The 15674-nt window shown below is 31.4% G+C and overlaps 1 protein-coding gene across 1 annotated transcript; it reads left to right on the forward strand.

Moving 5' to 3' along the window:
- Positions 1-2326: 2326 nt before the first annotated feature.
- LOC134695964 (uncharacterized) lies at positions 2327-10387 on the forward strand. Its single transcript, XM_063557505.1, has 6 exons — positions 2327-2393; positions 3934-4090; positions 5293-5384; positions 6595-6678; positions 6943-6963; positions 10359-10387. Exons 1-6 carry the CDS (start codon positions 2327-2329, stop codon positions 10385-10387), a joined length of 450 nt encoding a protein of 149 aa, XP_063413575.1.
- Positions 10388-15674: the final 5287 nt, after the last annotated feature.

The following is a 15674-nucleotide window of genomic DNA, read 5'->3' on the forward strand; positions in this document are numbered from 1 at the left end:
CAAAGTGACCTTAGTGTGACCCATCTCGTAAAAATCCGGTGATCACAATACGCATGAATGTCCTTTAAATAAACTATTATCTGAATTTTCATGTTAAACACGTGCTCAATTTTCGTGCTTTTTTGTTGACTTTTTGACGATTGTTGACAAAAAGGTGACAATCGTTAAACTTCAGCTTCAAATCACGAACTTTAATTACCTGCCATCTTTTCACAACAATACTGACCGATTGAAAAAAAAATGACGATTATACGAAATTTAAACGAAAATGATAAATTCGTGCACAGAAGACTAAGTTTATGATGTTTGTATGCATTGGTTCAAGAATTGGAAGAACATTATTTTTTCACCGGTCACTCGTTTCTTACGACTTTAATACGCCAGACGCGCGTTAATGTTACTTTTCTTATTTTGACATAGTGCATATTTATCAAAGGTACCAGCATTATAATTTATACGCTAGACGCGCGTTAATGTTTTATTTCTAAATTTGACATTGTAAATTGATATCTAAGGTACCAGGGCCCGTATGCATAAAGCTACCTAAGTTAAGATTTTCCTTAGTAAACACTTAAGTTAAGGAAACTCCGCCCTTTTTATCTAAGTGGTATGCATAAAAAATCTTAAACTTAGTATTTCCTAAGAATAATCTTAGTTGTTTTTACATGTTTAAGTCACGCCCACAAAACGTAAGTGGTATGCATAAAACTCCTTATACTTAGGAAACGCCTTAGATAACACTTAAGTCTAAGGTACCTATAGAGCTACCTTAAATTTTCAAAAATAGTTAAAAATCAGTCGAAAGTTTGCGTTTTTGGTAAAACATTAATATGTTACCTACAATTTGATTGATTGATATTTATATCAGTAACAAAATACTATTTTTACGTTTATTTATTGATAAAAAATAAGTAAAGATTAAAGATCTTCGTTATTTTCTTCAAATCACGTATACTCACTAAATCAAGAGATAACAGTGGGTATATATATATATTTTACTTCCCAATCTCGTTGTTGTGTATACCGAAAAGTACTCAGTTTTTACAATCATGTAATTCATGTTACTATATTTCTTTTGTTTACTCTGTACGTGCACGTTTTTTAAATGGTTAAAATACACCGCGGGGTATCAATCGTAACAGTTAGTTAAAACCGAATCAAGGAATGAAGAGAGAGCATGCAAAACCCAATTTTATGTATGTGTGTGGGGGTTCTTTTTTGTATTTGTATGGGGGGGGGCGTCATTTGAATTTTCAAATCAGTTTTATTCTAAAGATGAAGGGCCCTTAAAGAAAATCACTTACAGGGACAAAATTGATTTTTTAAAACTCCATTCTGTTGAAACAATTAGATTAATTGTTTAAAATCACTGATCACTGTTACGACAGTCAGAAGTCCCCATGGAATTCGTCTGTTATATAAGGTATGTATGATACCTTACTCGTATTGGATTATTTTTTTCATATTATGTTACATACCTAATTTTGACACTTTAAATAGTTATCACAGGTACCAGGATTTTAATTTAATACGCCAGACGCGTGTTCCGCCTACATAAGACTCGCCAATAACGTTCAGATCAAAATAGGTATAAAGCCAAACAAGTACAAAGTTTAATTGTCCCTCTGGAATTCTTTCGTCCCTCGTTTGAAAATAATCATGAAACTGATTTTTGATTCCCAAAACAAATGATTTATGCACAACCGACATTCAAACCCGCCTTGTTCCTTTGTGAGTTCATGCTATTCTTCTAGTTTTATTGGTATCTTTCTTTGTATCATGATAATAGATGTTTGAGATTTAAACATTGATGAATTTCCGTTGCCTCGATTTAAACTCCATGAACATTCAGAAAGAAAATGTTGAAAAATTGTGTAACTAATATAATGGATACTAATTGAGAAACTCATTGAAACGTTTTTGAAATTTATAAGAACGTTCAACGGTATGTACCTACGTCTACCTGTTGTATCTGTCAATGTTGACATTGCTTACTTGATTGTTTTTACCTATTTGATATTGTGGTTTATTCCATATATATCTTTTTTTCTTTACACTTTGGGATTTTTTGATTTACAAAAGGCTAAATTACATGTAATCTACATATAACAAAACACATGTTATTCATGAGCATAAAACTTTTAATGACTAAATTAGAGTGGAGGAATAAATTAAATAAATCCACGTGTCAGGCATTAGAAAATGATTGCAAACTGTTGCCATGAAACACACCAATGATTTCAGACCTTGTGTGTGTATGTAACTGGAAGCATCTGTATGTCAAAAGAAAAGAATCAAAAAGAAGGCTTATCATAGAAAGTTTAAAATGATTGCAACAAGAATATTTTTATTTCTTGTCCTGGCTTTATGTGATTATGGTTTGTGTAAAAAAGGTAAGTATATGCATACATTAGTTAAATAATGAACCCGTTCTTAGGTTTTTTAAACAAGTTGCTGTGATGTTCCATACCTTACTGTTTTTCCAATTTAATAGTGTTGCAAGTCTTTGTTACAGTAATTTCAAACATAAATCATTCTTTTTGTTTCATAATGATAAAATGGTAATTCAATAAATTATTTGTCAATATTTTCTCCTTCCAAAATTCGTTTTATCATAGGTCACTATTGTTAGAAAAATTCCTACAAAAAATATGATAATTTTCTCTCTAACTTAATAATTGCAAATACACAAAATACTAAATAAATATATTTATTGCTTAAAATCAGAGAAAATTTTTTTTATATAATTGCTTAAGAAGTATTTGATATTGAGAAACGTGTCCTATGATTTTGATGTAATCCTGCGTTAAAAAAAAGTTAGACGTCAATAGTCGTGTTTTCAAATTAACGACACTTCGAATTGAATTGTACCTTCTAATTAATAGATTTTGCGTAAACATTATATTATGCCATAACAGGAGATATACTAACATGTTTTGGAAGACATTTAAATGAATCAAGCACTTATTTCATGCCGTTGGTTACAACATTAGTGTTGATGACTATTTAAATCTGTTTTACTTCTGTGAAAATTTGATGTGCTTTTCACATACTTTTTTATATTAATTGATTAGACAATTTTTACAAATGTATTCTTTATGATTTATTCACATGTATATTGTTGTTGACATAATGTACAATGTCTAGCATAAAAAGGTTGGGAATTTTAATAGAATTGAATTAACATGTAGGAGTATAAAACTGTAATAATATAACTTTTTGGAGTATACGAATATGTTTTATGACAAACAGCCAGTACATATGCATACCAAAAAAAAACGAAATCTAAGGGAAATTCAACAAGGGAGAAGGGGTAGGGGTCACCAAAAAACTGACAAAATCAAATGTATACATAGTTATTTAACCAACCGAGTAAACAACAACTGTAATGTTCCTGACTGGTAACAGTATTTTAAGAAGTAAACGGAAATAGGAATACCTATAATTGTTTACTTTTTGTAACTTGTAACCTGGATGAAGAGTTGTCTCATTGGTCTATACCACAACTTCTTAAATATATAGAGTATATGATGATGCATTAGTGTTCATTGCTATTATCATTCGGTGTTATATATTTGGAGAAGATGTATCAATTACAGCTCTATAATTTTCACGCAGTCATTTTGTTATTTGTCTTTAAGTCTTTTTTTATTTTTTTCCATTGTGGTGTCATCGTGTTGTCATTTTTGTTCGACTTTTTAGTTGGATTTGTCTCTATAGTACACATTGCCTCTATTTTAACAAAGTATTAATCTGCAACGAAATTAGAAGTACAATGTAGAACAAGCTTCACATTCATTGTGATAGTTTGAATAGGTTTTTTATTTCTTCTTTTTCCACGCTGTCCGTTTGTAATTTTAACAATCCAGACTTTTCCATTACAACAATTTTGATATTGTATAATTTGTTTTCACGCTTCGAATCTTCTTGTAGGTAAACAAACCAAGTCTCATTATCCTGCAGCTTTACAGAACAGATATTTTGTCTCAAATGAAGGCTTGGATTTCATTTTTGGTAAAGATTTTAGTCCGATATTTGGATTTGTGATGTTTAGAAGTATCGAACAAACCAAAGATTTTTTCACGGAATAGTAAGTCTTTAATTGTAAAATTAAGACTGATAAACTTTAGATAAAATATACACTACAGGTCATTATTTCGTCAAACAAACTAATTTAAAATAAAATTACTCATTGATTGAATCATTACAGATCAATGAATATAATGAATGAAGATTTAATATTACATTTTGATAATTCATGTCATAAATAAAAGATGCATTTGATTTTTCCAGTCATCTTGATTCTGATCCTAAAGAAATTATCTTGTTATTTGTAATTTTATCTATAAAATCATAATGAACAATGCTCTAAAATCATAAAGAACAATGCTCTAAATGCATTCTTTGGCATGGATACATACCTTGTCGTTTTTGTAAAATACTTTTGTATTTTATGAACAGAGGGTAGGAAGAAGAAGGTCGTGTTCTCAATAAAATTTTGCGTTATGTAATTTTGTTGACAATAAAAGAGATACGAAACATACCATAGGAACAGTCAAACTCATAAATCGAAAAAAAACTGACGACGTCATGTATAAAAAAGAAAACGACAAACAGACAAACAATAGTACACATGATTCAACATATAAAACTAAAGAATAAGCAACTCGAACAACACCAAAAACTTGGGATAACCTCAGGTGCTCCGGAAGGGTAAGCCGATCCTGCTCCCCAGCCGATTCTGCTCCACGTGTGGCACCCGTCGTGTTGTTCATGTTATAACAAATCCGGTAAATAGTCTTATACGGTAGGTCACATTCATGAAATGGAAAGAGATTATAGTAACAAACATATCCGATATCATCTGTGAAACGGTTATTCCATAAGTTTGATATAGTAAACAATTTGCTAACATTGATACACTAGTTTAAATATCATATACACAATGCTAGAATTAAGACAATATTTCAATATTTAGCTTAACTTATTATACCAATTAAAATTTTCTATAACAACGATAAAACCGTTATTGTCCAGGACAACTTAACACGTAAATTTTAAACAAATCTATTGTTTTTTAAGGTCGGTTCATCACGAAAAGTAAAATAAAAAAAATGCTAAACTTTAAATTTATTTAATGGCAAAATCAAAATCTCAAACACATCAAATGAATGGATAACTGTCATATTCATGAGTTGGTACAGGCATTTCTTTTTGTAGAAAATGGGGAATGAAACTTAGCTAGCCTAGCCTCTCACTTGTATGACAATCAAATAAAATTTTATATTTCAGCTATGTAAATTCGACAGACTTTAAGATATACTACAGCTGTAAAAAGTACGAGGTATACGATGAGTTTACAGTCTTTCTGTGGGCGTTTGAACGTAAGTTTAACCAAAACTATTGTTAATTAAGAAATGTGTAATAAACATGTATGAAACTAAAAATTGCAATGAAAAAAACGTTATTTTCAATTGAATGGTTTATCATTTTAAAAAAAATGCAATACTAGCAAGTCAGTCTCTTTTTTATTTTGCGCCTGTCTCAAGTCAGGGGCCTCTGGTCTTTTTCAGTCTTGTATGATTTTAATTTCATTTCTTGTGTATAATTTGGAGTTTAGTATGACGTCCATTATCACTGAACTTGTATATATATTTCTTTAGGGGTCACCTTAAGGACGCCTCCAGGTGCGGGAGTTTCGCGCTGCATTGAAGACCTATTAGTGACCTTCTGCTGTTGTCTGTTCTATGGTCGGGTTGTTGTCTCTTTGACACATTCCCAATTTCCATCTCAATTTTATAACGCTATTTATTGAACATGATAGAAGCAATAATTAACAAAAATATTTAACACATCACACAACTAATTACCAATATAAAACTGTTAATGTTTGAGATCACCTGTTTCTGTTATTGTGTTTCCAATGATAATCTATAAATAACGAAATGTTAATGAAGTTTCCAATTGGCAATGCATTGTTATACTATATAAGATTGGTTGAGCACGAATTAATCACCAAGAGGTATAAGTTTAGTATTGTATTGGTTTAGTATTATATGGATTTTAATTTACATCTAAAAAAATAAGTTTTCTACATTATAGATATATAATTAAGTTGTAATATTTACAGTAAAATGGCATTAAATATTAACACATTTCGTTAGATAATAAGTTTAAAGGTCTTACTGAGCGTATTGCTATGTATTTCTTTATTCTATATTGACAAGAGGTATAGGGCAGGGTTGAAAGATGTTTGCGCCTATCGCAATTCAGAGCCTCTGAACCTTGTTACCCTTGATTGGACTTGATTTATTTTTTTCAATTTTAGTTCATTTGTATATTTTGGAGTTCAGTGTGTCGTCAATTTTTTTCTCAACTAATACATAATTTTATTTGGTAGCCAGTTGAGGACCATCTCCGGGTGTGGGCTATTGTGTTGCTTTGACGGCATATTGATGACCTGCGGCTGTAATCACGTTTTGGACGGGTTTTTGTCTCTTGACATATTACCAACAATTTTATCATTTTCAAACTGGAAACTCGCTTTTAAGTTTAAAGCATCAGCTTTGACATTTCCCATACATCTTATTTCAGTTCAACTACGCCTTTATTCTGACCCAGTTCCGTCAATGTGCGACATCTGTATTGGAAATATTGTTAGAACAATTAGAATAACAGGTTAGTTGAATGTATACCTCATAGCTTCTGTGTTTATAGTATACGAAGAATTATCATATGTGAGCCAATGATCTTTCCTTTGAAATACATGCTCTTACTTGAAGTTGTACTTCTTTTAAAATGAGTCAGTCGTGTATAAGGATAATATGAAAGAATAGAAAAGAACTAACCTCAAGTATACTTAATTGACATAAAATAACTTGCTGAAATCTAATGATTTCATAAAAAAGATTTAATACATTGTGCTCTTTGCTTTGTTTTTAGATACGATTTCCGGAAAACCAAGTAAGTACTTAAGTAAATAACGTTCTATAAAGTAAATTTAAATCGTGTAACTGTTATGAAATATCTGCGTCCAAACTAACAACGGATATGCTCTCAATCGAAATTCCACCAAATTGTTCTACTTTCTGACACCTCTTTATTGTAATTCAATACAAATGAGTATAGATCAACCTGGACTTTTGTGAAGAATCTCAATGTATGTCCTACTCCAGTTGATACACAATGCAAGAGCAATACGTAGTGTTGCTGTGACATAATTTGAGTTAAATGTTTAGTTCACGTTGTTCTGATAACGGAGGAACACTGACCATATTCTGCCAATATTAACTTTTAAAACTGCTTGTTAGAATTAAAAGTCAACTTTGTATTTTATTTGGCCTTTTAAACTTTTTTGGATTCGAGCGTTACTGATGAGACGAAACGTGCGTCTGGCGTATATACAAAATTTAGTCCTGGTATCTATGATGAGTTTATTAATAAATTATGTTTAAGTCTTGTTTACATTTAAAAACTATGTCAGTGGCGTATTTCTGCACGATTTTTAAAGTATTTTGAATGTTCTCCTCAAATTAATCAGTTTTTATTTTTGGTTATTTTCCTGGCAGAAGATCCATAAACATACAAATCAACAACACTAGAACAACTTTAAGAAATCTCGACATAAGACGGTGTCGGAATAAGAACTGTTTCCAACCCCTGTATCAAAGGTCAACTCACTTGAACGAAAACTTTTTATGCTTTTCAAGGATGACTGCTTATGACAGGATTGACTGTATTTGTTTTAAAAAAGGGCATGCATGTGATGAAACTTTTCGTGTAAAACTAAGCTACTAAGTATCCCCACATACTCATTAATGAAGTTTTCAAAAATCGTTTTGAAAACAAGATAATACCTTCTATGAATTAAAGCAGTTGAATGGCTTGACCTTCATTCAGACCCATCAAACGATAGATATTTGAAAGACAACGAGAACGTATGAAACGAGATAGTAGAAGTAGATATAGACGTAAGGTATTGTCCAAAAACATAGTGTTCCAACTTTACTTGGGCGAGTTTAAGTTTGGTTGGAATGATATAGTAATCTACCAACGAATATTTCTGAAACTTATTATTTATACATTTACTAACGATGAAAGTATATGTATTAAGTTTTTAAACTAGGTTATATCAAATATACTGCACGTACTTTATCAAATGATTAAAGTAATCGAAAATAATTGATGTTTGTTTCGATTTACAGTTAGCACAGAGGGTCCACCAGAAGTAGACTATCCTTTGAGTCCAAGGTTCTGCAGAAAAGGATATCAAATCGTAAATCATAATAGTTACTATTCAAAATAAAACTGTCATATCTGGATATATAGTATGATTTCTTAACGTATATGCAAATTGTAACACATATACTGACCGACGTTAGAATTTTTTTTAATGAAAAATTAAAATCACAATAATACTTAACTTAGAGAAAAATCAATTCTCTATAATCACATGGCAAAACCAAATAACAAAACGCACCAAAAACGAATGGACAAGAACTGTCATATAACTGACTTGGTACAGGCATTTTCAAATGTAGAAAATGGTGGACTAAACCTGGTTTTATAGCGCTAACCCTCTCATTTTGATGACAGTCCCATCAAATTCCGTTAAATTTACATTGATGCGTTAACTAAACAGACATAATAAATAAAATAGTCAAAATATGTGTCACCGTCAAATGCAATGACTGCCTGTAACCAAAGCCACAATGCTTGTCAGAAAGATCAACCAATTCTGTTTAAAATGTTTTTAGTTCTGTTTTACACCTTCTGATTTTGCCTTTGTAACACCCATTACATGGGTTTTGGCGTTTATGCGGTGTAAACTTTAGGACTTTAAATGTTTTTTCTTCAGACAATTCTTTTGCAGTTCAGTTGATGGTTAACATTTATTGCACGAATCTGTGCGCAATAGCATTCGGCAATTTTATTAGCAGTTGACGTTGCAGTCGTTAACATGTCTCACAAATAACGTTACGTTACTAAATTCTATTGATGTTGCACTTTTCTCCATGATGATCTGATCATTGATGGTCAGCAACAAATCCCGTCTACCTGTATTGTTGTCAAAATTTCGCAAATTTTTTGTTCTTCCCTCGCCGGGATATGAACACATGCTTCTGAGATATCGTGACACCAAAACGCCTGCACTGTAGCCGTCCCGCTAGACCACACGACCACCTGGGCTTCATAATACAAGATATTGCCGTTTGTAATGCTTGCTTTATTTTTAACGTTGTAAAAAGTATAAATATACTACCGAGTTCAAAGAAAGTTCTAAAAGGGTAAGTCAAACTAAACCTGATATTATCAAACTTTTATAATAAATGGAACAAGTTGTCAACACAATTTATCTGTTGTCAAACACCAGGTAAGCTGGTATTTCAGTTTACAGAGCATATCAATATATACAAGCTGACCTTACAAGAACTATCTGGGAAAAAATACTGTTATATTAATCTTATTTTAAAATCGAATTTAATAAGCATCTGCAACATTATGTTTACTTTATGATTGAAAGAAAAGAAAGCATTTTTCTTCTCGTTTATCTCCCTTTGAACATAAGTTAAATTCTTGTTTGAAAATATAAAATAAATACAAGAAAATTCCACAAAAATAAGCCTTTTATGTAACTAACAAATGTAATATTTTACTTAAACTTAGGAATAAGGGAACATATAAATCTGAGGTATAGAAAAGTTCTTTGAGTAACGGACTGATAGTGAACAAACTACCATAAAAATTTTATACAGCAGATAAAGAACTTACCGATTCTAGATTTTAAAAATTAAAAACAAGAAGAATTGTGTTTTTTTTTAATTGTTTCTGGGTCTTTTTTGTACATAAGTATGGTACCTTGACCTCAAATTGATTACTTTTATAAATTGTTACTTGGATGGAGAGTTGGCACTAATACTACATCTTCCTATATCTATAGACAAAAAAAAACACACCGTCAATTATCTGGCTGTCAAGATTTTCCTTCCTTCATTATGATCGTCCCAATTAGAGAAATACACTCCTTGAGGCTTTACTTTTATTTTTATTTTTCGTTCTGAGTATTGGCCATAAAGCGAATAACAATCAATTATTTGTTATGCAATGAATATCATACCTGCATTGAAAATTGAAATTTCATGAGAAAAAAAAGTTTATGACCTTGACTCGACCGTTCGTTTTTGGGGTTTTTTGTTTTGCTTTTTTAAAGAACGATCGAGTCTCTATGTAAACGGATTGTTTAATTGAAAATCCTTTATATAAAATGATGTCTTGTTAACAATATCAAATACATGTTAACTATGAGATAGTTATAAACTTATTATTATAATATTATTCTATTGTATCCTTTTTTATAGATAAAGGAGACTTTTACTATAACAAATAATATCTGGAGTGTTCTCGTTCTAAAACAGACTAGCTAAGTCGTTATAACAAGTATGTATGTATTGTTTATTTGTGTAGTTCTCTGTCCTGAGTGTTCTTGAATTTATTTGTACTGCATTCCTGGCATGTAATGTTGTTATTTAATTTTGTATATTGATCATTGCCATAACAGCTAGAGGTTTGGATAGCCACAAAACCAGGTTCAACCCACCATTTTTACTTTACATGTCCTGTACCAAGTAAGGAAAATTGCAGTTGTTATCTTTTAGTTTAATATCTGTGTGTCTTGCATTGTCGTTTGTTGCACTTCAGTGTTTCGTTGTTTTCCTCGGTTTTAATTTGTGACGCGAATTTATTTATCTCCATCGATTTATGACTTTTGAACACCGGTATACTACTGTTGCCTTTATTCGTAATATAAGATATTTTGCTTCCATGTAACTCTACACTTTATACTTGAGAGTCTATAAAATTATGTTGTCATTTAATATCACCTTATTTTCAACTAATTGATTGATTGATTATACACCACATTGTTATGGCATATTCGAATTACTATATTTGTATGCGACTGTCATACAGTTATGAGGTTGATCTAGGTATACACCAGTAATTAAGTACTATGAAAGTTGTTATCAGTTCGTTTGATGCGATTGAGCTTTTGATTTTACCATTTGATTAGAGAAATACCGTTTTGAATTTTCCTTCGAGTTCGATTTTTTTAAATTTATAGTATAACATTGTTTCCTTTCTTTCTAAAACCATCTTGTATTTAAATAACTTTTTGATATATGATCGTAGGCATTTATATGTCTAATATCATTATTGCCACTGGGTGTTACGCCAACAACAATCATCTATTTGTGCATTAATCCAAGATATAAGCAGCATAGTTTATGCACTATACACAATAAACATCATTTGACGTTGCGCGTGTTTGGTGATCGTCATGCTAGTCATGCATACCCTTACATCATGCATGTTGTCGTCCTAAATATGGATGGCATATCACACACTGATGCATATGTATACTTTTAATAATGTAGGCCACGCAAGCTATGCTTTATAAGAGAAACACTGTCTCGAAAATAAAATCCAGGTAATTAAAATTTCATAACAAACATAAAACTCGTTAACTGACATACCACCTACGCAATTTATTTGTTGTGGGTTAATAACAACATGAATCACAAGGCGTGCATATTGACTACTAAAGTCAATTTGCATTTAACAGTTTAAGTAGGTTTAATTGTTTTATTTAGTTTTTTATGTGTGCATCATTCACAAAAAAGCTTTTTAACATGTTACATGTAAATAATAACTTTCAGGTGACATTATGAACAGAAATGAATGTAAAACTGTGTTGTTCAGTAAAATTGGAGCTCAAATATATGATATTAAACAGAAAAAAAAATTTAAAATTTAAAAAACAAGGCTTTTAACATGAGGGTTTCTATATGGTGAGATGGTATAGCAATCGACGAAGTCTCATCAATTGTCATCAATAGGCCGTTAATCATGTATGATATAAAAAAAGGTCTATAAACTTTTTTTGTTTGCCATCTAGGGTTCAGAGGACAGAATTTTTTCTCGTAAACCCATTTAAAAACTTACATGAAGAGTATCTACCTGTCGATTGATCAATTTTTCTGAGAGTCCGCTTTTTTTACTAATACCAGCTTAAAAATACCGTTACGTAAAACAAATATGTGTAGGTAACCCGCGAAGGATGACTGGAGTATAGAAAAATCAGTTCCTGGACTTTATCTATGTAGTGATCTATATAATTGGTATTTTGTCTTAGTAATGTTTTTATGTGTGCTAACGTTATCGTTTTAAGTACAGGATGCATAAATTCAGCTACCGATAGTAATGCACGGTTATATTGGATGTCCCGTACTTAAAGAGCTCACAAAACCCTTGTTATTACCAACGTATGTATACGTAGATGACATAATGCAATGAAAGTGTTCTACCAGTCCAAATATTTCCTCCCTTATTGAGATTAACTTGATTTACAGAATTGTATTGTTTCATCTCGTTCTCATCTTCAACATGTACGAACTACATTAATTTGTAATTGTCACTAGGCGTTATACAACTATAAATTAATCAGTATTGCTTAAGAAATATCTATTTACATTTACATGAGCTATTTTGCATATGTCTGTAGAACACATGTTAAACATAGTTTATTGGCTGAACTCTACATCAGGGATCATACTCTGGCTTTGGAAGAAGTTCGTGCATGCCTACTACAAACAATCTCGTTTCTGATAATAAGTATCAGTCTAATTCAAAATTCTATATTTGGCTCACCTTAAAGAATACTATAAAAAAAACTTTGATAACTATTTACACCACTGGGTAGATGTCACAAGTGATGTTTCGTTCCCAAGGGTATCACCAGCCCAGTAGTCAGGACTTCGGTTACTTAATTATATGGCATAGATTAACTTCGCCATATTTAGCACATTTTTTTAGCATTTGGGTCTTCAATTAACTTTAACTTTGTACTTGTCTTGGCTTTCTTACTTACTATTTTGACCTGATGGTCACTGATGGGTATTATGTAGACCAAACGCGTGTCTGGCGTATCAAATTATAAGCCTTTGGATACATTTATTTTGTTCGAACATTGTTGCCAACATAATTGAAAGTGATACGTTTAGCTAGCTATAAAACGAGGTATAGTCCAGCACTATTTGCTATATAAGAAAATGCATGGAACCAAGTCTCGAATATTAAAGTAGTTACTCATTCGTTAGGTGTGTTTTAGCTTTTTATTTTGCCATTTGATTAAGCACTTTCCGATTGAAATTTTCGTCGGAGCTCGGTACTTGTGTTTTTTTACTCTTTTGTATATCACTGGAAGAAACAAAAGATTTATTCAAAGGTTTGAGGTCTGAAATGTAGCTTTACTTCAAAGTTATATAGACCCTTCTGAAACAGAACACAATGACTACATGTAATATTGATTGACTTAATCCCGTTTTTGCATATTTGCTTAGTATCCTTAATAGAGTGACTGTCATTGGTGAACTCCAGGTAGCAGCTCTGGGTTTCTTAGGACAGTCAACAAAGACCTCCTTATCTGTAAGATCAGCAATTTAAAGAAATTTGAAACAAACCAAAACAGACAACAAACCGTTGTATTCAGTAGAAAACTAATGTTTTAATAAATATCACTTGTGTGGGATAATTACAGCATTCTGTTTGTAAAACCTGCATTTGGTATTATATTGATACAAATCATAAAATAAGACGACGATGTCAACTTCATCGGCTTTTCCTGTCATTAGAATGGCAGCTTGATATGATAATGTCTGGCTTAGGGCTGTTCTTGTAATTATGAATCTAAATAGTACTGTTGATATGAAATGTACAACATAGTTCTTCAACATAACTATTGATGGTATACTCGTATACTTAATTAATTGTTCTTTTATTCAATCATTTTATATTGCATTTAAGATTAAAGATGTATTTAGGTTTGTTTTGATCAAGAACATGCACTAATTACACTTACTAAGTATGTGATACCCCAATATGTACACGTAATCAGACAATAGTTGTATAGACTGAAAAATACCCAAGATGAGAGATGTTGTGCACATTTTTGTAAATGCACTAATTACACTTACTGGGTATTGTAAAACCTCTCTATATGTACACGTAATCAGACAATACTTGTATAGACTGAGACATACCCAAGATGAGAGATTACACGTTTGTTATTCATCGTTAGGGTTTTACAAGTACAAAATATGTGCATTAGAAGATCGGTTAACAACAAGGACGCCTTAAAAAAGAAAAAGAAAATAAGTTTAATATATTACATACTTGATCATTTATTTTGTTTGATTGATTAGTAATTTTTATTTCGAGACGACAGGTTGACACTACATGTAAACACGGTATTTCCAGAATACCGAATAAATATCTTTTCAAAATGCGTTCTTATAGAACATGAGATGTTTCCACGAGGATTTTTGTTTGTGTGTCAAATTGTGAGAATGATATACAATGCATACGTTGAGGATCTATTTTGCAAACACGACTACGAAAGACAGTTTTGATTTTCGTTTTATATCAGGAAGAATATATAGTTATCAAAAGTACCAGGATTATAATTTTATACGCCAGACGCGCGTTTCGTCTACATAAGACTCATCAGTGACGCTCAGATCGAAATAGTTATAAAGCCAAATAAATACAAAGTTGAAGAGCATTGAGGATCCAAAATTCCAAAAAGTTGTTCCAAAAAATATACCTTCTTATTGATATATACCACACCCAATATAAGACTTGCTTTTTTTTGCGTAAGGTCGTCAGTACTTAAACAAATGAAGGAAAACAACACTCTTAACTGACTATAGACATCATGCGTCCAAATCGCTTTTCTGTATTCATCTTCCTTGGAACGCACAGTGCTGAATATTTGAAAGCCTAGAATGTATACATTATATTACCACAAAAAAAAAGTAAAATCACAAAAATATACTGAACTCCGTGGAAAATTCACAACGGAAAGTCCCTAATCAAATGGCAAACTCAAAAGCTCTAACACATCAAACTAATGGATAACATCTGTAATATTCCTGACTAGGTACAGGGCATTTTCTACATACATTAAAGCTACTTTTAAAGCTAGCTAAACATCTCACTTGTATGACAGTCGCATCAAATTTTATTATATTGACAACGTTGTGTGAACAAAACAACCACAATAGGCAAAAATGTCTTAAATAGGGATACAACTGCAACATAAACCCCATTAAAAAGGACTTTAAAACTAATTAAAAGTGACATTAAATCCGACATATAAATGGCTCTGAACATTGTTACCATATTCAGCTGTGCGAAAAATTATCAACCGGCTCATAAAGTTTCCCTCATAATGTAAGTAATAATATAAACAGTCAGTCACCGACCTTGGGAGTTCAAGCTATTTTTATAAAATATTCTTCTGTTTTGGGACAAGTTCACCTTTTCAACTACGATCATAATACGATACGTTTTTTTAATGTTGACATTTATTTCTTATTAAAAATGTTATTTAACTAATAAATCTCAATAAAACAACTATGTAGCAGTTCAATCGTCGTCCATTTGCTAAACATTTGTAATATACTGTATCTCTATTGCCCATTAAAATTGATACTTCAGGGATGTCTAAGTTAATTTCAATAATTTAGCGTCTTAATGGTATCATGACAGCGAGCTTACCTCGAGTGTGAGGGGTCGCCGGTTTGATTTTCGACCCGGTCAAATTTTACAATTAGAAC

The sequence above is a fragment of the Mytilus trossulus genome, chromosome 1 (genome assembly GCF_036588685.1).
Source record: "Mytilus trossulus isolate FHL-02 chromosome 1, PNRI_Mtr1.1.1.hap1, whole genome shotgun sequence".
Taxonomy (NCBI): Eukaryota; Metazoa; Mollusca; class Bivalvia; order Mytilida; family Mytilidae; genus Mytilus; species Mytilus trossulus.

Bases quoted from the DNA above. Each gene is read 5' to 3' on its own strand.
- LOC134695964 (XM_063557505.1), top strand. From the start codon at position 2,327: ATGATTGCAACAAGAATATTTTTATTTCTTGTCCTGGCTTTATGTGAT. The intron at 2,394-3,933 runs GTAAGTATATGC...ATCTTCTTGTAG, and splicing joins TTATGGTTTGTGTAAAAAAG to GTAAACAAACCAAGTCTCAT. The intron at 6,679-6,942 runs GTTAGTTGAATG...CTTTGTTTTTAG, and splicing joins TAGAACAATTAGAATAACAG to ATACGATTTCCGGAAAACCA.